The sequence below is a fragment of the Carlito syrichta genome, unplaced genomic scaffold, assembly GCF_000164805.1.
Source record: "Carlito syrichta isolate Samal-C Ts95f unplaced genomic scaffold, Tarsius_syrichta-2.0.1 Scaffold303338, whole genome shotgun sequence".
Classification (NCBI taxonomy): Eukaryota; Metazoa; Chordata; class Mammalia; order Primates; family Tarsiidae; genus Carlito; species Carlito syrichta.
The window spans coordinates 551,977-577,605 of record NW_007247434.1 but is presented as its reverse complement, the minus strand read 5'-3'; the positions used below and the strand labels follow the sequence as shown (position 1 = coordinate 577,605).

At 35.3% G+C, this 25,629-nt stretch overlaps 1 protein-coding gene across 1 annotated transcript in view; it reads left to right on the top strand.

The window, feature by feature from the left end:
• The window catches only part of OTOGL (otogelin like), a 147,017-nt gene that overhangs the window by 71,006 nt on the left and 50,382 nt on the right, over window positions 1-25,629 (top strand). The window contains exons 27-34 of the mRNA XM_008058432.1: window positions 3,330-3,479; window positions 5,548-5,667; window positions 9,054-9,170; window positions 11,340-11,496; window positions 12,187-12,213; window positions 17,173-17,340; window positions 19,895-20,173; window positions 22,028-22,145. Of these exons, the coding sequence (XP_008056623.1) occupies window positions 3,330-3,479; window positions 5,548-5,667; window positions 9,054-9,170; window positions 11,340-11,496; window positions 12,187-12,213; window positions 17,173-17,340; window positions 19,895-20,173; window positions 22,028-22,145 (1,136 nt within the window). The remainder of the gene's footprint in view (window positions 1-3,329; window positions 3,480-5,547; window positions 5,668-9,053; window positions 9,171-11,339; window positions 11,497-12,186; window positions 12,214-17,172; window positions 17,341-19,894; window positions 20,174-22,027; window positions 22,146-25,629) is intronic.

Sequence of the window (25,629 nt, the reverse complement as noted above, 5' to 3'; positions counted from 1 at the left end):
CAACAACTCAAAAAATAACAGCTGCTGGAGAGGGTGTGGTGAAAAGGGAACACTTCTACACTGTTGGTGGGAGTGTAAACTAGTGCCCACCTTTTAAAGAGTCTGTTTGTTTTTTTCCTTTCGGCGTGTTTGAGTTCCTTATAGATTCTAGATGTTAGGTCTTTGTCAGATATACAGTTGGCAAATATTTTTTCCCATTCTGTGGACTGTCTCCCTGCTCTCTTGATGGTTTCTTTTGCTTTGCAGAAGCTCGTTAATTTGATGAGGTCCCACTTGTCTATCTTATTTCTTAAGATATTGGCCTTCAGGGTTCTGAATAGGAATTGGTTCCCAGTTCCAATTTCCATAGGGTATCTTTTGGTGTTTCTTTATTTGACATTGAATGTTGAGACATTGAATATTTGACATGTTACCTTGAGCATAAGGATACTCTCAGGTGACCATAGACCTTCTCACTGCCAAGGGTCTTGTCTGATAACTTCAACTTGGCACTTGGGTGTACATGCTGAGACCAACTCGCCCTGCCTCTGTGCTATGGGTGGAGTATAGCAGTGGTCACTGGATGTCAGCAAGGAAGCAGGCAGCTGAAAACCAGTCTTGGGGAAGAAGAAAGGACAGCAGGAGATAAGAGTCAAGCCTCCAGGTCACAGAGACATATTTCTTTGTCTCATTGGATTTCCCTGATGAAACACTAATTCAAAAGGTAAAATTATTAGAATTTTATGCTTGGCATAAATTATTAGAATTTATGCTTGGCAACTACCAAGCATTAAACCCAGTGTGGGACCCACTGATCTTGGGGCTCTGCCACTGTACTGTCCAAATTCTTACTAATCCAGCCCAATTTGGGCATGAGAGTTGTGCTGGGACAATCGGGGGGAGCCTCATGGAGGAGGGAGCACATGGGCCACAGTAGATAGGAATGAGGCACTTATGCCAAGATCTGGGATAAGAGAGTTCCTAGCAGGAGGAATACCAAGCACATAGGACTTGGGATGAGTACAAGTTTAGGTAAATATGAAGAACAGATTTACAGGCTAGCATAGTTGAAGCTTAGTCATTGAGGGTAGGGAATTGGGGAGCATAAGGATGTGAGGTTAGGTTTGGCCAAATAACAAAATATATGACTATAGACAACATACACTGTTCTGTACAGCATATTGCACACCTTATATGCCTTTGGCCTAGAATGCTGAAAACTCCTTATGGATATGACTAAGTTTATTTCACTTTCCTATTTAAATATTTATTAAAAATTTCACTGTAGTACAGCATTTTCAAACTATGCTTTTGTTATTACTTGAGGGAGAAAGATAACCACAGGATCTCTTATCTTCTTTACAAATTTTATTATGCTTCTGGCAACATTAGTTTTACTTACTTTGATATCATCATGTATTTTTGAAGCTTTTTTGGGAAGCTATTATATAAGTTAATTTCAAGGTCAGATTCAAATGTATTCATTTTTAGGGTATAGCCCTAACTCATTAAAACATATTGACTATTCTTACTTTATGGTAAAGATACTCTGAAATTTCCCAATGTATTCTCAATCTAATCTCTCCCTATTTTTATCCTATCTAATACATAAATTGTCCTCCTTTAATATATAAACACGATTGATCACTTATTGGAAAGTCTTTATTGACTACATTTTCATGTGTGATAATTACACTGTGTGGGTAACTTGGTTGCAAAAGGTCTCAGACTATGATCTGTCATGTAATTCATTCTCTAGCCTTTGGTGCTCTCCTGAGTCCCAAACAGATCTTCAACTTTCCTGTCCACAAGCCTTTATTCAAGCCATTTCTTTTGTTTGGAAGGATTTTTTTCTCCATTCTCATTCCCATACTTTCCTAAGCATTACCTTTTATGGATGAGTTCATACCTCACTTCTTGCAAGAAGGATTCCTAAGTCCCTTTGGTGGTAATTTATCTCCTCCCTCCGCTCCCCACCCACCACACACACATGGTGCTTTCCACTTATTGAGGGAGGATATGTTTCTAGATCCCCAGTGGATGCCTGAAACCACGAGTGGTAGTGAAAATGATTACCATCAATCGAATAGAAATACGTTTCTGTTCGTGTCTTCCAGCCCCAAATTTAATGCCTTTTCCATTTTAAGCACTTACCATGGTTGTAAATTTTGTAGCTTGAAGTGCAACAACAAATCTAGCATGAATTTCTTTTTTCTTCTTCACAATTTCATGGATAGATTTGTTTTTACAGTAGATCTTTGCAACCCCAGCATACATTTTTTCCCTTTTTTCTTAGGTAGAGAACTTTCATCTTTTCACTTAAAGAAAGCACTTTATGACTGCTAGCCTATCCAAATTGCATCACTACTTTTGTGCTTTGGGGGGTCATTACTAAGTCAAATAAAGGTTACTTGAACTCAAGACTGTGATACCACAACTGCTGATCTGATAGCTGAGATGGCCATTAAGTAAGGAACAGGCGGGATGTGTAGACAGTGTGAATACACTGAACAAAGGAATGTTTCACGTGTGGGGTGGGATTAAGCAAGATGGCATGAGATTTCATCACGCTACTCAGAATGCTGTGCAATTTAAAACTTTCGAATTTGTTTACGTTGAGAATTTGCTATTTAACATTTTTGGTTTGCAGCTGGCTACAGGTAATTGAAAACATATAAAGCGAAACCATAGATAAAGGGGATTACTGTGTGTGTGTATGTGTGTGTGTGTGTGTGTGTGTGTGTGTGTATACACACGCACATATATGAATGTATATACATATACACATTGTTCTTTGTTTTTCAGTGAACAAACTGTGTTTTATAGAAATGTTCACTGGATTGTGACAGCAGAATTATTATTATTACCAAACATAATAATTCTAGTTTTCAATAAATATTTGATAATTCAGTAGGCTATTTTAATGCTATCATTAACTATTCAGAAACATGAGCAGGACCAAATTTTTCTCTATTGCAGGCAAAGTCAGATCTTTTTAGTCCTGTCATATTTATTCATCATAGATGTAGAATTTCTCATTCAGCAGGGATAGACCTTAACGTTCGTGTCTATTCCCTTGTTTCTGCTCATCCCTATACATAATTGAAATACATTTTCCCTTTGCCCACTTATCCATGTTGAGCTCATTCACTAGTTTGTGTCTGGTTATCAACTATATCTATTTCCTATTTTGTGCATTTGTTTTGTCTTTTCTTAGAGAGTTCAGAAGACATGGCCAAGCAACAATACTAGTACACAGATAGCTATTGACAGATATTGACAATTAATTTGATACATTCTGATTAAAAAATACAGTATTTAATTTTTTTCCATTCACTTTTTTTTAAAAGAGACGATCAAGTTTTTTTCTGGAAAATAAGCCTACCTACCAGCTTTGGAAGGCTGGGTACTACATAGTAGTATACTTTCCAGAGAAAGACATTACTATTCTTTGGGATAAGAAGACAACTATTCATATCAAAGTTGGACCGCAGTGGAAGGTAGGTCAACTAAGCTTCAAATGAGATGCAATAATTGAAATTGCATTTATTTTTTGTTTAATAGAAATAAAATATTGATGTTTTTCTTTAAGAACTAGATTATATTTTCAGAATTTCTAATTCTACCCCTGTGGAGGGGAAAAATATTTACCAGATTAGTACAGTGTTTGTGTACAGTTCTTTTCAACTTTATTCTTACGGTATCCAATTTTCCAAAGTTACTTAGTTCAGCTACTTTCTTCCCACCTCCTCGGCTTGATTATGTGATCTGTTTGTAATGCAATTATGTTCACTTCTTATAACCTGCTTTCCACATTTTCCTCCACATTCTGGATATTTTTATAGATTTTCATACGTAAAATTATTACAAATGTAAAAAATTACTCTTATGATGTCCAGTTTTATAGATTTTGACAAGCATGGAATCTTGTATCTACCACCACAGTTCTATATAGGACAGATTTATCAACCTTCAAATTTACTTCATGTTGCTTTTTTAATGTCAGCCCCTACCTTTACCCCCTAACCCCTGGCAACCAATGGTGCATTTTCCATTACTAAAGTTTGCCCATATTGTTGTGTAAATTAATAGTTTGTTACACTAGATTGCTAAGTAGTATTATGTTGTATGAATGTACCGTGGTTTATTTATCCATTCATGGTTGAAGATCCAACCTAAGTTGCTTACAATTTTTGGTGATTTATATTTTAAATGGTTTTACATGCCATTCTCTGTTAAATATTTGTATTAAATATGCTTATTATTTAACATTTAAAATTTAATTAACAGTTTAAATTTATACTTTAAGTTGTTTTTGAAACATTTGTGCATTAAAAAAATCATTCATCTGAAATTGAAACTCATTGATATAAATTGTGTCAAATTAAAGAAAAATTGGGATAGCAACAACATATCCTTATAAAATATAGAAAATATGCATTTTAAAGAAGACTTTAATATGCTGTAAGTTAAGATTTGCTTGCATATTGAAGTTATATTCCTTCATTCTTAAGGAGAATAAAGCCCAAAGATCAAGTCCTTAGGTTGTTGGCATCTTATGTTTCTTTGATGAATCTGAAAAAAACCTATCATCATTGCTATCCTTCTTAAACTAATGTTGTCTGCCATTCTTCATCATAGATCCTCCCTTTTGTACTTTTTGGAAAGAAGTTAACTATGTGTTTTTCTTCATCCTCCTTACTGTTGCTTCAACTTTTGGTAGTGGTGGCCACTGGCTTTGCATAGATGTGGTTTCTGAGAGCAGAAGCCCCATAGTGATAAGTGGCCATGGCATTTATAATTCTGGGGTGATTGTCTGCTTTGCTGGAGACATAGGCCGCCCACTTCACCATCAAGGAAGGATGCATTCTATTCTTCATTATTGAAGAGAGTGTTCAGCAGGTTTAAATTCAAGGTTTTAAGGAGAAGTTCCATTGTTTTTGGAAGAACATCATTGCTGCAAGTTCTCCTCCTTCCTCTGGAAGTAAAATTTTCCGCATTATTTTGAGAAAATTCATAGTAGCTCATAGTAGATCATAATAGTTCATATGGCCATTGTAGTAACCTTTTTATAACCCATAACAACCTAAAATATATTTCTTGTTTCAACATTTATAGTGTTATGAAATCTTAATGTGGATTTCATAACACTATAAAAAGGCCAGTAGGCCTTTTATCATTTAAAATTTATATATGTACATAAATTATATATATACTTGCTGTATACACACTCATATAATATAATGTTTGAGTTATACATTTCCAAATTATTTATGTTATTAGTTTTATCAGTGCTATGATATCGGTTAGTGTGGATAAATAGAATTTGGAAACTGATAAAAAATTTTGAGAATTTAATGTAATTCCTAAATATAAATAGTAATTATAATCATAAATATAATTCAATTGGTATAGAAATCCAGTTTCTTCAAGACTTTACTTTTTAAATGGTTACTGGGAAAATTCTTAAATGTATATTTTAAATCTTTCAAAAGTTTTAGTGAAATATGAGCCCTTAAATGTTAAAGTGAATATTCACCATTTTCTGGTGATTTTCTTTTACTTTAGAACAAGCTGTCAGGATTGTGTGGAAACTTTGACAAATGTACTTCAAATGATATGACCACATCTAATAACTTGGAAGTGAGAAATGCTCAGGTATTTGGAGATAGCTGGGCATTAGGACAGGTAAGCTAAACATACGTATCTTATAACTAAACAAAAATTATTGAAAATATTTTTTCAGTAGAACATTTAATTCTTATTTAAAGTAATACTACTTTGCCTATTGTTTTTATAGTGACTTATAATTAAGAACTACTTTCATATTTATCTTCTCATGTAATTTTGGTGGATAATATGAAGGATATTGTCCACATATTATAGGTGAAGGAATTGAGCTCAGGAAGGTTAACTGACTGTCTGATATTTGTGGCCAGAAAGTTGCAGTTTCCATTCATGCTCATATCTTCTCTCTCACCATAGCAAAATGCCTGCATTTCAAAATGTATCTGCATTTCAAAAAATATATAACTTTTGCCACCCCAAAGCAATGAATAAATGAAGGCAGGATTTCTTAACAGTCGTGTTATTAGTGTTATAGGAAATAAAGTGATGTTATGTGTGTGTGCATGTGTGTAGATATGAGTTTGTGGTTAATTACCTCTGGGAACAGTTTAATAAATTAAGTTAGATATATTTCTAATTGGAAAGATTTATTGAAGTATTATAAGCCTATAAAGAAGGGATGTGTTTGAAAGATTTCTCAAGCTCACTGACAGAACCTGTATTTTTATTTATTACTTCTCAAGAAAATAGTGTTCTATGGAATATACTTTGAAAAATGCTGAACTAACTCAGAAAAAGAATCAAATATGAAATTGGTTCTACTCTTTCTTCTACTTTTTAAATTTTTAGCCAATTGTTCGTAATTGATAGGAGTGTTCAAAACCACAATTTCCTGAGTGGCTACCATTTTTTGGTTACTGTACTACTTTTTCTAATTAACTTAATATGTCTAAATCACTTTTAAAGACTAGAGTAAAACATTTATCCAGTACAGCAAAATATGGGCAGTATGTTTCAGTGTGGTCTAAACTTATATTTACAAAGAATGTAGTTTTTAATGTGTAAAATATCTACTAGATTGAGAGAGGCAAAATAATTTTAAATATGATTATCTTATATCTTGTCACTTTTAGAAATTTTTTAAAGAAATTATTTTACATTTCTCTTATCTGTAAATGAATTAAGAAGGGACTAATTTCTAATAATACTTAAATATTTAAAGCAATCAAATGATTTTAAACTCCTCTATATGATCTTTTAAAAATTCATACTTAATGGACACAGCTAAAAGTCAAATAATTTTTTTATTCACCAAGTTTTATTTAGGACTGAATGTTTCCATTACATACAGATACATACTAATACTATGAATAAAACATAGTCTCTGCACCTAAGGAATTTAGAGTCTAGGTTAGTAGGTGAGGTGGAAAATTAACAATACAAATACAGTGAAATAGGTGCTTTGATAGACGTGCACACAAAGTGGGGATTGTGATAGTTCAGGGGAGATTCTGGAGAAAGTGCTCTGGAGATGAATCCTGTAAGATTCATGGAAGTTAAGAAAGTGGAGTTATGGGAAAGAATATAACACAGAAAAGAGAGGCAGCTATCTAGAAGGTGGTAGGGAAGCTGGAGACAGCATGGTGCACAAAGTGAATTTCAAGAAGTTCAATATAGTTGTAGTATAGGGTTTGAAACAGGAAATGACTGGAGTGCAAAGTGTAGTTTTTTTGTTTTTGTTTTTTGTTTTTTTGAGTTGGAGTCTCACTCTGTCGCCCAGACTGGAGTGCAGTGGCCGCTCCCGGCCACCGCAGCCTCGACCTGCTGGTCTCCGGCGATCCCTCCGCCTCAGCTTTCTGAGTAGCCGGAATTACAGGCATGTGCTACCACGCCCGGCTGATTTTTTGATTTATCGTAGAGATGACGTCTCGCTGCCCAGGCGGGTCTCGAACCGGCGGGTTCAGACAATCCACTCACCTCAGCCTCCCAAAGGTGCTGGATTACAGGCTGAGCCACCGAGCCCGGCTCAAAGTGTAGTTTTGTGAGATACAGAGGCCACCAGTCTCTTCCAATTCATCTAGAAATGTTAAGCCAGTGGAGATTTAGAAAAATACAAATTTGAAAGACTTTGAAGATAAAAATCATGACCATCTGTGGAAAGATTGTTTCAGGAAGGATGAATTTGAACAATTCAAAAAAGTCTCCTGCCTTTCTGACTTTCTGGGTAGATGTTTGTGTTTCTCCCTGAGGCAGGGCAAAGAGCAGGTGATGAGGATGGTGGGGGTGGGACAATGGTGAAGAGAAAAGTACAGTTTAGGATGTGTTGAAGAGAGACATCTCTCAGCACTATAAGCCTATAAAGAAGGGATGTGTTTGAAAGATTTCTCAAACTCACTGACAGAACCTGTATTTTTATTTATTACTTCTCAAGAAAATAGTGGAAATGTTCCGTTTTGAAATTCAGGAAACAGATTTGAGATGGAAATAATAATTTGATAGTCACTAGTATATTTTGGTTGTTGAAACCAGGACATGTGTATAGAATGAGAAAAGTAGAGGTCTGAGAATTAAACTTTGCAAAGAAGGGAGGGAGAAGGAGATTAGGGACAGCAGCCAATCTTGTAAGAGGACACCAAACAGAAAATTGTGCCACCAAAACTGAGGAGAGACATTTAAGAAGGGCAAAGTATTAAACAGAATCAAAAGTAGCAAAAGACCAAAAAAGAAGAAGACTGAAAAGTCGCCTTTATTTTAGTAATGAAGAGCTCATTAATAACCTTTCTTTCTTTCTTTTTCTTTTCTTTTTTTTTTTTGAGTTAGAGTCTCTGTCTCCCAGACTGGAGTGCAGTGGCCGCTCCCGGCCACCGCAGCCTCAACCTGCTGGGCTCCGGCGATCCTTCCGCCTCAGCCTTCCCAGTAGCCGTAATTACAGGCGTGCGCTACCACGCCCGGCTGATTTTTTGATTTATTGTAGAGATGAGGTCTCGCTGCCCAGGCGGGTCTCGAACCCGCGGGCTCAGGCAATCCACTCACCTCAGCCTCCCAAAGGCGCGGGATTACAGGCTGAATTAATAACCTTTCAAGGAGATGAATTAGAGGAGGAAAAGACCAAATTTCTGAATGTATGGGAGTTGAGTTTGTAGAGACTCAACTCAGAAGATAATCTGTGACAGAAATGAAAGAGGAGAAAATGAAAGAGGTTCATGATCTTGTAATTTTAAAAGTCAGGTAGATGTTGCATTTAAGACAGTTTAAAAATTATTTATCCCCACTCTTTCTCTAATAGTGTCATTTTAATATTTTCTTTACTTGCTTTCAAAAATAATATATGCAATTCACAGAAAATTGGGTGACAGCTGGTGATTTAGGTAAATACTGTCCAAAAAGATAAGAATATATTAGATGAAAGAAATTATAGTGGACAAAGTCAGGTACATTACTCTTGTTACAGCTTGGGAAATCACCCCCTTAAAAACTTTATTTTCTCTCCTAAATTTTTTCAACAGTGTGAAAGTCCAAATGAAACTATTAAGCCCTGTGAGGCACATCAAAACAAATTTCCTTATGCCAAGAAAGAATGCTCCATTTTGTACAGTGATGTCTTTGCTTCTTGTCGCAATGTGGTAAATGAATATTTTTTTAAAATTGCAAATTTAGAGAGGTACTGCTATGTGTATGATATTGAGATGTTCAGAGCATTGGCTTTTTAGATGTACTACCTAACCACTATTGGGGAACATATTTGTTAATCTGTTTTTCTGTAAAACTGATATATTTATTTGATTTACCTTCTCCTGATTAAAGATATGGGAGTTTATTTGTCTTCAGAGAACATTGCCAAATGGTCATTCTTCTCCCCAACCCAAAGCATGGTTTAAAAGTACTACTAGTAGCATATTTAAAGTAGTCTTAAAAGTACATCCCTAGATGGAATGTAATTTATTCAGAAAATTAACTTTCTAAACTCCTTCCCATCATAATAATTTTAGGTTCCAATAGAAGTTAAAGCATAGTTTAATATATTTGTAAAAATAAAATAATGCTTCTACTACCTACCAAGATAAGCTAATACTTTTGAGGAAAGGCACTGTGTGACAGAGTTGCGAGCTAGGGAGGCTGCTTTTTGCTTGGAATACCATTTTACTGCAAAAAACAAGTGATAGACAAGTATGGTCATTCAGACAAGTGTATTTGGCAGATATTTTCTTGAAAATTAATGAAATGAGTCTGTGGCTTCGAGATAAACACCTGAGGTTTTTGTCCTTGAAAAAATTGAACTTTCAAGTGAAAATTATTATTTTGTAAAATTTAGATTCACCCCCATTAGCTTATAAGTTTTGCAATATTAAACAACTTTTTGTATGCTTTAGAGAGTGATATTAACAAATGTGACTTGTTGCTTTGTATATAATCAAATGTGTCAACAACTGTAAGACCTACATAAGCCAGTATATTTTCTGAATGGCCAATGCATGGTGTTACAAAATCATGTAGGAATAAAAGATCCACGAAGGGAAAGATTAAACAAAGAATTTTAATATAGTAAAATATAAAATTTATTGATATGGCTTCAGATTTCACCCTTTAAGAAAACAACGTTTTTGGAGTTTTGATAAAAGAATTTCATAATTAACTGAAAAATATGTTAAACCACTCTTTCTTTCTTTTCCCACAACTTTTGTGTGGCACTGAATTTTCTTCATCCACTTTAGCCCACACTGAAACAAAACAAAAACATTGTGGCAGGTTGGATGAAATAGCAAATATGAGAATCCAACTGTGTATTATTCAACAAATATTAAAAGATTTGCTTAAAATGTGAAACTGTACTTTTCTCACTATTTTCATTTGGCTTAATAAATGTAGATATTTTTAACTAAAAGCATGTTATTTATGCTAACATGTAGTGAATATATTATTATTTTTTAAATGCCATTTTTATTGTCCATCAGAGTATATGTTGATAAATATAATCTCATAAACAAAAGCCCTTAGAAGATCGCAACAATATCTAAAAGTATGAAAGAGTCCTGTGACAAAAAAGTCTGAGGCCTGCTATATTAGAGGCACATATGTGGACAAGAGTTCTGTTTATTAAAGAGCTGCTTTTGAGACTTTTCAAAGTTTTAAAGGATCATACCTGTGTGACAAGAAATATCATGACCACAAAGTCCTGAACCACAAAGCCTACTGGTTCTTCTCCTGGCTTGGCTGCCACTTGAAAAAAAATTAATCCATGACTTGGCCTTTGTAAAATACAAGATGAGTCAATGACACCAAACCCTGCTTCTTTTATAACATATTCTCAATATATTAAATTTTGTCAGCTACTTAAATACAATGCAAATAAAGTAAATTAATTAATAGGAGAACATTTATAAAATTGAGGAAAGAAAGAAAGAAGGAGGGAAAGAAGGAAGGAAGGAAGGAAGGGAGGAAATAACGTAAAAGTACAGCTGGAAGCAGAACATGCTCTTTTGATACCATGTGAATATTACCAATAATGACAATAAATTTCCAAAAATATTTCTCTGTTATATTGCAGATGTTGACATTCTACTTATTCATTGTCTTACTTATTTTGCTTGTTTTTTGATATGATCTTTGCATAATAAATTTCCTTCTCCTTTGGGCAATAAAGAGTTTTGAGATCATAAGAACTCTCTGGGTGGCAGTATTAAGCTGATCATATCAAATTTTGAAAACATACCAGTCAGTTTTTTTTTAGATTGTTGACGTTCAATCACAGTAAGTATATACTAAAATTAAATTGTCTTTCACTTCATTTTCAGATTGACGTTACTTCTTTTGCCAAAAATTGTCATGAAGATACATGTAACTGTAATCTTGGTGGGGACTGTGAGTGTTTATGTACTAGTATAGCAGCGTATGCATACAAGTGTTGTCAGGAAGGGATATCGATTCACTGGAGATCATCTACTGTTTGTTGTGAGTACCCTACTTAGAACATCATTACATGGAGACCTTATAAGGAGATCCACATTGATTGTTGTTTTATCGTAGAAATAATGCCATGAAACTCATGGAATAATAACTCATGAAGAATTAATTTAAAATGAATACATTTTATGTTCTTTTGACAATAATTAATTATAGTGTTTCAAAAGGATTTATAAAAAAATTGAGATAGTGTTTTTGTTCTGTTTGCCATGTTTTACATCATTTGAAATGTAAATTAATATTATGCCATTCTCAGACGAACTATTTATGACTCCAATCCATTTATGCTGTGAAGTTTTACTGTTCTGATTATAAGAAACATATTTTTCAATACATTACCTTGAATTTACTTTCAAATTAGACTCTTGAAGCTTTTAATCTACTTATGTAGGTGGTGGGTCATTTGAAGAAGCCCAATTTGAGCAGTTTCTAAATTTTCAGATATATTTGCCTACTTTTAAAATAATTATATGAAATTAAGTTAATTGTGACACATCACTTAAAGAATCCTCTTTGCTCAGAGGACGTTCCTAAATCATATGTCATTCTATGCTCTTTCATGTAGTTATTGATAAATATGTGACCATATCTTTTACAACCGGATAAGTGATCAGCTTCTTATAACATTTATTTATTTATTATAACATTCTTATGACATTTATTCGTTTTTCCTTTTAGCACTTGATTGTGAATATTACAATGAAGGTATGTGACATTTCAATAAAGAATATCACTATAGTATTCTATTAGATGTCTTTTCAGATTAAAAGTTTTTGAACAACTTAGACTGGGAACAAAGTTCATAACTTGGTATATAACTCCATTAAAACCTTTCATTTCTAAACTTTTTCTAGATTTCTAAGCATTTGTGTTAAGATTTATATCCTGAAAAGTGAAAGAGTGTCTAACTTAAGTACTCAGTGTTTAAGAGGCCCTCACTAAACAGTTTTTGAATGGCACGAATGTACGAATGAGTGGTTAGTTAATTTTTTAGGTAAAAAAGATGAAAGACATATACCAATACATGTCTTTGCCATTATCTATAAATATGAACATTGTTCAAATATTTTTAAATTAAATTGCATTTATTTTTAATTGGTAAATAATAATTGTATATATTTATGGGTTACAATGTACTGTTTTGATACATATATACATTGTGAAATGATCAAATCAGGCTAATTAGCATGACTATCACCCCAATTAGTCATCATTTCTTTGTGGTGAGGACACTTAAAATCCTTTCTTTTAGCTATTCAGCCTTCAAAAAACAGTAAATTCTGTCATTTGTGACAACACCAGTGAACCTAGAGGACTTATGTTAAGTGAAATAAGCCAGTCACAGAGAGACAAACACCATAGGATTTAACTTATATTTGAAATCTAGAAAAGTTGAAGTCTTAGTAGTAGAGAGTAGAATGGCGGTGACCAGAGGCTGGTGGGGGGAAGCGAACAGGGAAAGGGGAGATGTTGGTTAAAATGTACAAAGCTTCAGGTAGATAGGAAAAATAAGTTTTGGTAATCTATTGTACAGTTTGGTGAGTATAGTCAATTTTTTATGACATAGAAATCAAAGAAACAGTGTAAATGCAATGATAATAATATAAGAAATTTATTTTGCTATCACTGAAAACAGAAATAATTATTTACACAGTACCAGAATGAGAATTTATTGACATAATAATAGTGAAAATCTCCTAACCTCACTAAACACCCTGATTTGTAATGAGAAGTCTGGGAGCGTTATGCTGCTAAAACTAAGACACAGATGTAAGAAGAGACAAAATTGTGTGAAAATGGCAAATTATGGCAGAATTGTAGTCTGCTTTTTGCGAAATCTATTTAATGGAGGAAGGCATAGCCACCAAAACTCAATTTACACGAGTAAGATAATCTGAGGGCAGGGGTGTCCATTTTGTCAATAACTGGACAACCCTGGAGTTGTGATGGATAGGTCCTCTAGTGTAATTGTTACAGGAAATCTGGATCAAGCAAACAATGTAAAACATTTGGGGTAGTTTATTGATTCAGGGAGAAAATTTAATTTTAAAAAAATAGAGATGATAAATTTTAAAGAAAATGGGCATTTTAACTTTTGGTTGTTTTATATTTATGGAAGTTTGTTAGAGGAGAAAAATTCAATATTAAAACAATCTGTAGTAATTAAAGAACTCCAGCAAAAAATATTTCCTGTTCAAGATTTAAAACAGACACACACACACACATACACACACATGCACACACACATATACACACACATGCACACATGCCATATGCATACATATACACACAAACACATACTCCACATCAGTCTTCTGGATTCCCTGATTAAAATGCAATTGATTGCTTAATAGTTATAAGTCATATAATAACAGTAGCTTTTGTTGTAACTGCTTTCCCTATGTCATATAATTTAAACTTAATAATGTTATCATTTTATTTTATTATCAACACTTTAAAGAGGAAACTGAAGCACAGAGGAACTAAATAACTTTGCCAAAGTCACTTAGCTGAAATGTGGTAAACTGGAATCTGTAAACAATTTGACTTGAAAGCCAATGAACTTGACCTCCATGCTACCTGGCCTAGTGTATGGTTAACGTATCCCAGTTTAGGGATGATCACCACACGTTGTTATCACAGACTCTACACAATGTACCCAGACATCAATCTGAGAATCTGAGAAAATCTGAGTTACTGGAGTACTTCCTTACTCAAAGATTGCTGTCTCACTTCATTCAGCTATGACAGTCTTCATTTGTACCTCTGTACTGTCTGGACCCAGAATCAGAATTTTGTATGCATATTGCATTTCTTCCTTTTGCTACTTGGTACATTTTGCTTTCTGTCAATAAGTCTGCTGCACTTCTAATGATGGTCCTTTTTTCTATTGTGTTACAGAAATCTTCAAACCAGTCCTTCTAGTTTTATTTATAATAATTACTTATGATCCCAGAGAGTGAATGTGGGGCATTTGGCTTATGAGACACTGATAATAGGCTCAATGCAATGGCAGGATAATTTATTTTCTGAGATCAAAGGAATAGGAAAAAGTATAAACATGCTATGGGCAGTAAGAATTTGTAAAAGTTATGAAACAGAGATAGAAGATTAAAAGGGAATACAGAATTGTGGAGATTGTTGAAAGTAATAATAAAAATCACGAAAATAGTTTTAAATGATTAGTCCTAATTTATTTCATCCCAAATAACTTCACAGCTATTGTAAACATACTAGTCTCTTTTGGATATTTATACCTGAAATATTTCTCCCTTTATTTACTATATGCCAGACATTGTGTTATTAAAATACTTACATTATCCAAAGCAAATACAGAAATAAATGTGATTTTTGTAGGAAGAAAATTTTAAAAAAGTAGTAGGGAAATACAGAAGCTTTCACTGAATTTTAATAATTCTTAGTGCAAAGAGTCTATGTAATATCTTTATACTCATTTCTAAGGCATCTATTAAAAATGTCTTACTATTATTGCTGTAAGTGAGCAAGGACTTTGATACCCTGTTAAAATTGTTGTGTAAGTTTTAAGTTCAGAGTGATTTTATTAGATGCAATAAGCTTTTTCTGTGTTTAAAGAATCACTGCAGAAATTATTGCTTTTAATAGATTGTGAAATTATACTTCTTCTTGCAGAAAATTAATGATAAGGTCAATGACTTTTGTCTCTCAGTTGCTGGTAAAAATAGTCCAGAAGCAAGGTATCAATTAACTGGGAGTCACTTCAAAAGCTTTAGATTTCTATACAAATGGATTTCTCAGAGGGCAATTGTCTCTTTAGGTTGCTATAGTAGGGGAATGTGTAGTTGGGGAGAAAATATTTTGTTTAGCTGTTCATTTTCTTTCTCATTCTTACGTTGAAGATTAATGAAGGCGCTTCAAACCCTCAAGTTGTAGTTGTATTTTAAATGGTCTCATTATAATTTGCCTATTTATTTACTTATGTATACAATACTGATATAGTTATACAAATCTACGTATTTATAAATTGAAGTATATTTGCATCTTGAAAGTTTATATCTCTCTCCTCTTGTCCTTCCTAGAATATGAGGCATTAGATGGTAGAGACTTGATATAATTTTCTTTGGTGCTTGTGTACTTTGGCTCATGAAGAAACATTGTGCACAGTATGCATTTTTAACAATGGTGGTGGGTCCACTGCATCCAGACACATAGAAAAGTTCTCCACTATTTCTGCTTGGCTCCACCTTGATGTGGGGGCAAAGTTGTAAAGAGTCCTCAACTCTACTCAAGGTATCAAAGTCCCAGTGAAGCACTTTTCCTCATGGCTTGTAAGTGACCCCAGCTGCTCAATGGTGACATGTCCCAGATGACATGTCAGTGGAGGGGACTACACTTGTGGACAACTTATCCTCCGAGTCCCACCCCTCTTCTGGTCCTAATGATGGAAATTTTGTTCTCATTACCCTTCCTCATCCCTTCAATCCAATTATCCTTTCCACTTTATTCTGGCCTGCTCTTCCGTCCTTATGGGGAAGAATTTGCCCTTATATTCCTTGAAACTTCTTTTCTCTCCCTCTTCAGGGTGGCCTGAACAAGTTAAATTGTCCTTGAGATAAAAATGAGAGAAGAGGAAAGGTGAAATACACTAAGAACGACGAAATTGATCTTTTATGATACAACCTATCACACGTATATCAACATTTTACAGAACCTACCACACACAAATATACATATACCTGTAAAAAGTATACAGCTCATATTTATGTAACTTAGTTTTTTGATAATTCAGAAGCAAATTAAATGTTATATAATATCTCATTTACATTAAGAACATTAGCTGGCATAGATATTGGGTTGAAAGTAAACTGACGTTATCACAAAATCTAATACATGGAAATATTTTGATTATCAATGAACTTATTTCTTACTTATATAATTGATCCTTATGAGAGATCATTTGCAATAAAATTACTCTGAGTGTCAGGTTTGGTTCTAGACTAGCTAATTTTTTACAGTATTAAATATTTTCCACTTTATGTGGAACCATTACAGGGCATAGGAAGTGATTATGTAGGAAGGTCTTTGACTTCTGTGTTGAGTTCCATCCATCTTATTTCCTCTTTTTTATAGACGTCCCTCACTGGTGAGATTTAGCAATTTGCAGAACAGTAAAATATATATTGTGTCTGTAAATTATTTTTCATGCAATGCAGCCTACTAAGGGTACATAATTTTTAGAAAATTATCATAATACCTGGTAACTGAAAAACCAAACTTCTTGTATTTATTGAGGATAGATTAGAATTTTGGAATGTGAGAGCTGGAAGGTCCCCTCATCAAACTTCCTCATATAGGTGAGAAAATCTGAAGCCCAGAAAGCTAAAGTCAAGCTTCTATCTAGCTGTGCTTTACATATACATAAATATAAACATATAAATTCATATGTAATATTTATATGCACACATATGTATACATACTCGTGTGTATGTATATATGTTCACAATTACTTATGCCAAATATTTGTGTATATATTATAAGTCGTGTCATTTTTGAATAGTTTGGTTATTTTACTGGTAAAATATTAATTGCTCAAGTTTTGTTATTAAAATTTATTTTCTTGAAATGACAGATTGAAATTTAAAAATTCTATGCCAATGTATATTTCTCTTATTTGTATTTAACTAGGACTTGGAGAAGGACCATATATGCTGGCAAGTTATGGGCAGAGTGGCCTTGTTCTGGGGGCCAATATGACCAGTAGAAGTATTTTTTCTTTGCCAAGAAGTAGTAGTCACAACAATTTATTTTTTTATTTTATGATCACGCCAGGCCTTTTCAAAGAGAAGGCATCATGTAAGTATAGTTCAAAATAAGAATTTAGCTTTTCCACTTACATTTTTCATTTATTTATTTGCTGAATATTAATTGGTGATCTAATATGTTTATGGCATTTTTCTAAGTGCCATAAAATATGACATTGGCACACGAACCAACTACCTCTTTTGTATATAAAATCATTTTTTGTTTATTTATTGGCATATATATATTAGTTAGAAGCGCAATTGATTGAGTTTTGGATGTTAAATAAAACATAGATAAAATTTTCATAATATTAATCACAGAACTAAATTTGAAATTTTGAAAAGCAACACACTGATTCTTATCATTTGAAGGATGCTAATGTCAGATTAAAAGTAAAAACAAATTGTGAATTGATACCAAAGAAGCTAGATTTTTTTCTTTTTGAGTTGGAGTCTCACTCTGTCACTCAGGTTGAAGAGCAGTGGCACGCTCACGGCCACCACAGCCTTGACCTGCTGGGCTCAGGCAATCCTTCCACCTCAGCCTTCCAAGTAGCTGGAACTACTGGCATGTGCTACCATGCTCAGCTTATTTTTTGATTTATTGTAGAGAAGAGGTCTCACCAAGTTGCCCAGGCTGAGCTCCCTGAGCTCAGGCAATCCTCTTGCCTCGGCCTCCCAAAGTGCCGGGATTACAGGCTTGAGCCACTGCACCCGGCCAGAAGTTAGATATGAAGAGCATAAAACAGAGTGTAGATAGTCATCGAGACAGTCTGTTATCTTTACCTGGCCTTGTTTGTCTTGATTCACTGACTTGTCTTTGGAGCTGGAAACTGGGTATGTGTATACTGGTTTCACCTGTCTGAATGGTTGTATTCAACTGGCACCTATTCTGACTGGTGGCAGTGTCCCTTCTGATCCAGTGATGGTCAAGCTACATTGTTTCTACATAGTCTATCTGAAACCATACATGACATGTATAAACTTAGGGATTATTTACTGAATGAATGAATCCAAGATGACTTCCACTTAACATGAGAACTGTCACAATTCTCCAGCTAGAATAAATAATTTCTTTATTGTAAAAATAACTCCCTTAGTTTTGAAAACACCTATCATAGTCAAATGCTAATTTATGTTCTAATTTACTTTTTTTTCTCATGTAAAAATTCATTTTATTCTTCTTTGCATGTTCCAGTGCTCAATGGAGGGGCTTGCAAGTTTTGGGACACAACAAATGCCATTGAAATCATATTGAATTTGAGAGGGCTTGTCATTTTATGATTTGTAATACCTAATGCAAGTAGTGTTTATTTAAAAAAATTAACCCCAAAATTTCAATTTAAAGTATCATGAGTTTTACAAATATAAGGGAACTTTTTGAAGCACATAACACAGAAGGATGATACTTCTCCAGTGTTTTGCAAAGTTTAATTGCTCATTTGCCATTGATAATCTTCTGAGTAGATAGTTTTTTCTTGATGCAGAAAAATCTCTTACAAGAACATTTGCCCACTGAGAATCCAGAGTTACTGAAATGCAGTTACATGCGTAAATTGACCTATTCGCCTGTTCTCCCACTCTTTTCTAACATTCAACTTAGCTGTTTGTAGATTTTTTTTTATTTTTTGAGTTGGAGTCTCACAGCCACTCCAGCATCGACCTGCTGGGCCCTGCATTCCTTCTGCCTCAGCCTTCCAAGTATCCAGAACTATATGCGCACACTACCACGCCTGGTTAATTTTTTAGTTTTATATTTATTGTGGAGACAAGGTCTTGCCAAGTTGCCTAGGCTGGTATCAAATCCACGGTCTCAGACAATTCACTCGCCTTGACCTCCCAAAGTGCTGCGATTACAGGCTGAGCAACCAATCCTGGCCTGTTTGTAGATTTTACACAACTGAAAACGTTAAAGCTTGCAAATATGCATACATGTCCAATTTATGATTCAGTTACTTGTATGGAACTGTAAATGTTGATATTTCTTTCTTCTCCCCAAGAACAAAATACATTATTTAATAAATAGAACTTAAAAAAACAAAAAAGGAACCCCAAATCAATGACTATTTTGGGGGTGTGTGTGTGGGGGGAGTGGTAGTGGTGGATATCAAAGTAATTCATTGCATTTAGAGTGCTGCTTTTAGCCGGGCTCAGTGGCTCAGCCTGTAATCCCGCGTCTTTGGGAGGCTGAGGTGAGTGGATTGCCTGAGCCCGCGGGTTTGAGACCCGCCTGGGCAGCGAGACCTCATTTCTACAATAAATCAAAAAGTCAGCCGGGCGTGGTAGCACATGCCTGTAATTCCGGCTACTGGGAAGGCTGAGGCAGAAGGATTGCCGGAGTCCAGCAGGTCGAGGCTGCGGTGGCCAGGAGCGGCCACTGCACTCCAGTCTGGGCGACAGAGTGAGTCCAACTCAAAATAAAAATAAAATAAAGTTCTGCTTTTTCGTTTAGATCACTCCTAATTTATTTGTGAAGTCTTTGAGACTGGCATTAATTATGTATGGCAACTGATATGTATTTTGTGTACCTTATAAGTATGTTTTGTATTGCCAATGTTGATTATTCTTATTTCTCTTGAAAATCCATGCTGCTCTATGCTTTACAGCTTTGGCACTTGTTTCTTTGGAATCTGCTGAGAGGCCCAACTACTTTCTCTATGTCCACGACAACGACACTCTTAGTTTGGAGCTGTGGAGGGCGAATTCAGCCTTTCATCGGAAAGCAACATTTTTCCACCATCAGGGGCTCTGGATTCCTGGTTACAGTGCGTTTGAATTATACAGCAAGAAAGGCTTTTTCATCATATTCACAGATTCTAGTGTCAAAGCATCAAAATATGATGATTCTGAAGAATTTAAACATTCAAGTAGCTTCAGCATAGAAGGTATGTTTCCCAAGATCTCCAAAAAGAGAACAAATAGATAATTTTACATTATGCAGAATATTTCTCCTTTTTAAATTTTAAAAGTATTCTTACTGAGTATAAGTAGAGTTGCACAATCCTGAGTAAGTTTTTTAACCTCTCTACCCCTCAGTTTACTTATCTGAAAAATTAGAGAAATAGTAGTACACACTTCATAGGATTACTGTATTAAATAAGTTAATGTAAATTGCTTAGAATAATCCTAAATAAACTTATCTATTGTTATTACCCCAGTTATTACTATCAGTGCTCTCTGAACTTTGGATTCAGAGCCTACCCATGTGGTATGGTTGTCTAGTGTTTCTATCTACATTTTCTTTCCTCGAAGGCAACTTCTGATTCTTACTGATAAGGATACCAGGTTTATCTGTGTCATTTGAATACAAGGGTGTCTGGTTCCCTTGACCTCTGAAGGATTTCTCTAGTTCAGCAGAAACTTGATCTTATTTCTAGAGATTCTTAGAAGTCTACAGCTATTGAATTTTTTTTTTTTTTAGTTGGAGTCTCATTTCGTCGCCCAGGTTGGGGTGCAGTGGCACACTCACGGCCACTCCAGTGTCGACCTGCTGGGCTCTGGTGATCCAAGTAGCCAGAACTACAGGTGCCCACTACCACGCCTGGCTAATTTTTTTTTTTTTTTAAGTTTATTGTAGAGATAGATCTCGTCAAGTTGCCCGGACTGGTCTTGAGCCAGTGGGTTCAGGAAATCCACTCGCCTTGGCTTCCCAAAGTGCTGGGATTACAGGCTGAGTTACAGAGCCTGGCCATAGCTATTGAATTTTCTGAGTTTCAGAAAGCAGTCATCACTTTTTTATGCAATATTTTAAGTTATGCTTTATTTTCAAGACCCTCAATGATACCTGGATTGAGTCTCCCAAAGAAATTGTTTTATCCTTACCCACTCTTCTAAAGCAGTCTATGAGAGTTAATTCTTGCCTTGTCTGTTGAGGATAAATTTGTACAAATCTCTCCAATCTCTGAATTTTAGAAAACCCAAATTGAGCTTCAAAATTTTGCCTATTAGAGTTTCTGTGAGCACAGTTTCCTGTATCAAATACCAAAAAACATACTGTTTTCTCACTTTTATCCCATATGAGGTAGCTTTGAACTGCTACAGAAGGACTTTTCTGTGCTGTGGGAACATGAGATTATTAGCAGAGTTTGCAGCATAAAAATTTTAACCAAGAGAGATTTTATAACTATAAGCATGTGTTGTTAAAATTTATTGACTTTGTTGTATTCAAACAATACTTACCATGTACAAGGCAATGTGTTAAGTTTTGTTAGAGGAACAATGACAAAACATTCTTTCTACAACATTTGAGGTCATGAAAGGTGTTTGGTATTGCCATTTTTCTAATTGTTTGAACTTGGCAAGTCACTTGGCCACTGTGAACTTAAATTTTTTCATTTATAAGTTAGAAATAATACCTACTCTACAGTGTTGTTGCAGGATAAAATAGAATAATAGACACAAGTTACTTTTCAAAAAGTGACATTCTAAAAATGTTTTTGGTATTTCTGTTTCATGAAGTTGGATGAAAATCCACTAAACACAAGGAAGGAAAGAATATTTCAGATTTTTCCTCAGCCTCCTTCAACTTCTTGCTTTTAAAAATCTTTGGGAGATAGACTTATATTTAAATATTTAACCAGAGCATGACATGCTTTGGTCACCAAGCAATTACAGTGCCTTCCTTCCAGTTTGTCTTTTCCTCAGCATTATTGGATCAAACCCTGGAAGAGATTATATTATAAATTGTTAATTTTCAAATTGTGAATTTAAAATGTACACAAACTCTATTTTCCTTGCAGAAATCCAGACAGCAGTGCCTTATAGGAGGATGTGTGAATGGAGATATGAACCTTGTGCCACTCCCTGTTTTAAAACATGTAGTGACCCTGAAGCACTAGCATGTAAATTTCTTCCACCGTAAGTAATTTTTACCAGTAAATGGTCAGATCCCCATATTAGCAGATTCTGTTTCAGTGAAATTTAAAAATATTTTAAAACAACCATTCGCATGAATAAGAGAATCATTCATAAATTTATTTTATTTAAATTAAGAAATGATTGTTGAGGGTCTGCTATGTGCTAGGAAATCTTCTTGCTACTAGGGACACAGTACTGAACAAAACAGACAAGTACCTGCCCTTAGGAGGTTTACATATTCCTAAGTTGAGAAGAAAATAAACAAATAGGAACATAAATATATATAATGCAACATATTGTTAGGTGGAGATATGTGTTGTGGAGAAAAATAAAGGAAGGTAAGGGACACAGTGAGCATAAGGCATGTGCATATTTGTTAAATTAATGTTGGTGATCAGGGAGGAACACCCTGACAAGGTAATATCAAGTCAGATCTGAAGCAATGAGGGAGACTAGACATGTGGATATCTGGGGAAGAATCTTTCAATCTGAGAACAGTGCAAAAGTCCTGGGGTGGGAATGTGTTCTGTATGCTTGAAGATCAGCAAGGAGACCATTAGCAAAGTGAACAAAATTGAGAAAAGTAAGAAGTGAGACTGAGAATCATGATGGTGGGCAAATTATACAAGGCTTTGAAGCCTATTGAAAGGACTTTGTCTGCTTTCAGAGTGCTATAGGAAACCCAATGTATTTTGGGCAGATGAGTGATATGATTTGATTTATGTTTTCAAAAGTTTACTTTGGCTGTTTTATTGATAATGTACTGTTGAGGAGGGGGAAGACAGGACAGAATCAATCAGTGATACAGACAAGAGATGAAGGGGGTTTGATTAGGTTGATGACCTTGGAGATTATGAAGCGAACAGATTTAATGTCAGTTACGAGAGAAAGAACAGTTAAGGACTCAAGTTTGGGCCCCCGCAATTATTAGGTAAAATCATATGAAGTTGCCATTTTTTGTAGCCAAGACTGGTCAAGTATCAGCAATTTCAAAAAATTTGATTTAGAGCCGGGCTCGGTGGCTCAGCCTGTAATCCCGTGTCTTTGGGAGGCTGAGGTGAGCGGATTACCTGAGCCTGCGGGTTCGAGACCCGCCTGGGCAGCGAGACCTCATCTCTACAATAAATCAAAAAATCAGCCGGGCGTGGTAGCGCATGCCTGTAATTCTGGCTACTGGGAAGGCTGAGGCGGAAGGATCGCTGGAGCCCAGCAGGTCGAGGCTGCAGTGGCCGGGAGCGGCCACTGCACTCCAGTCTGGGTGACTGCGTGAGAGTCCAACTCAAAAAAAAAATTTTTTTTTTTATTTAGTAGAAGGAGAAGGATGGAAAAGTCCAGAGGGCACAGCCTCTTCCATCACTGGAGAGGAAGAAGAGTTATATTTTGAGGCGTCATTTGGCTAGTTTATTGCTCAGAGAAGCAGTCTCTGAGTGGGTAGAACCCCAGTCCTCAATGCTTCCAGTGTATTGGCTCATAGCCGTCCCTAAGTTTCTCTTTTGGTATGGCTGAGATGCAAAGAGACCCAGGATGAAACTTCACCACTGCCCAGCTGTTTCTTATCTCCACCTTTATTTCTTTTTTCTTTCTACTTCTCTTGTGCTGGTGTGCCTAATTATTGCTTTCTCGTTGTACTTGTAGCCCTGAGGGGAGCCTCAGTACTGAGCTGGGGCTTGAACATGCCCCCGCCCCCTTCCTCCAAGTCACCAACAGAACCTCCACCCTTCTTCTAGATGATTGTGGTTTCTGAGTAGTATAACACAAACACATATGTACATACAGTAATTCCTACGTATATTATTCCAACTATCATAACTTCTGCATCTGAGGGAGTCATATTTTTCAAAGACTATAGATTACTAGTTGTATGATGAAATAAAGCTGACCTGCTATGTGGGTCTATGAAGTCATTGTAAAGGAGTAAGTTAATGGTTTTTGAAAAGTATATTAAGAGAATGACTGTGGTTTTGACTTGCATAGAACAACTGCAAAATAAATGAATCGCATAAAAATTGATGTTGACTTAATTTAGTGATAACCAACTAGCCGTAGTCTTTCAGGGATCCTGTAAATGCAGTTTTTCTTTTTTTCTTCCTCTTTGCAAAGTTTATAGTAGAGCAGGAATATCATATACTGCTTAGAGTTTTGTTATTCGGGTTCATCTTATGAAATAAACAATTTGTCATATAAATGAAACTGTTTATGTTAAAAAATCATTTATGAAGGAGGTATCCAGGAGATGTCTCTTTAATAGAGAAATTAGCTTTGCTCGGTATTTTTAAAAGGTTGTCTGTATTACCTCTAAGAACAAGTGCCCTCTGGTGGCGACACTTAACCTTTAGTGTCAAGTTAGTTGACTTGATAAGAGACCTTGAGCATTTTTGGTCCAAATTCTTTACAGATGAGGTGATTGGCAATGTTTAAAAAAAATTATTACAAACTACTACTATATCCTAAAGCCAATAACCAAGACTTTTAATAATAATATTTGCATTAATTTTCTGTAGTGTTTATGAATATATTAACTAGGTTTAGTTGTACCCAAAGGATGATATTTATTTTCTTTGAATTAGAGTAGTTTGGGCTCTGACCCCAGTTGGATGAGAAGAAAATGTAATCTGTCATTATTTTGGTTTCATTCCTTTAGAAGAAAAGCATTCTGATGCTTCCTCCTGTCTTTGACCCACAAAGTGGCCTGTTGAAATTTGAGACTTTCCCTTGACTTCTGTGCTACACACAAGGTCTGGGGACTCTTGCCGAGAACAGGAGTCCTGGAGCTCAAGACTAGGTCTCCTCAGGTTCATATATGACCGCCTCCTCCAGGGCACTGCTACAGATTTAGCACAGGCCCTAACATCCTTTCTTTCTTTTTATTATTTATTAATTTATACTTATTTATCTTTATTTTGTAGAAACTGAGGTCTCACTATGTTGCCTATGCTGATCTCACACTCCTGGCATCAAGCAAGTCTCCCACTTCAGTTCCCCAAAGCACTGGGATTACAGGCATGAGCCACAGAGTCTGGCCTCCAATAATCTTGAGAACTGTAGCTTCTACTCTTCCCCTTCTCTGTTCTCCAAGAACCGTAATCCTGTCCCACCTCCATCCCTTCCACTCAGAGATCACAAATATCTTTTCAACAAGTTTAGGATTACAGAACCACTAAAGATGCTGTTTTTGTTCTACAAACATCCTCCAGGAAGAGATAGTCAAAGAGCATGCCAATCTGTGAGGGTTCTTAGGAGTGCCAAGTAACAGGACATCAAACACAGATGAAAATCTCAGTAAATGATCCTTCCATATTCCCACCAATTGATAGAACATGGCCTTAGTGTGTCCTGAACATGTGCATGGTGTGAATGTTCTATATTCAAATTCTGCCTAAGTTGTAACGATGTTCCCTTATTATCCACTAGCTTGTGATTTTATAAAATGGAGTATGGGGCGTGGTTGGTATCAAATGGAGCACTCCTGGGTGCTCAACAAGGG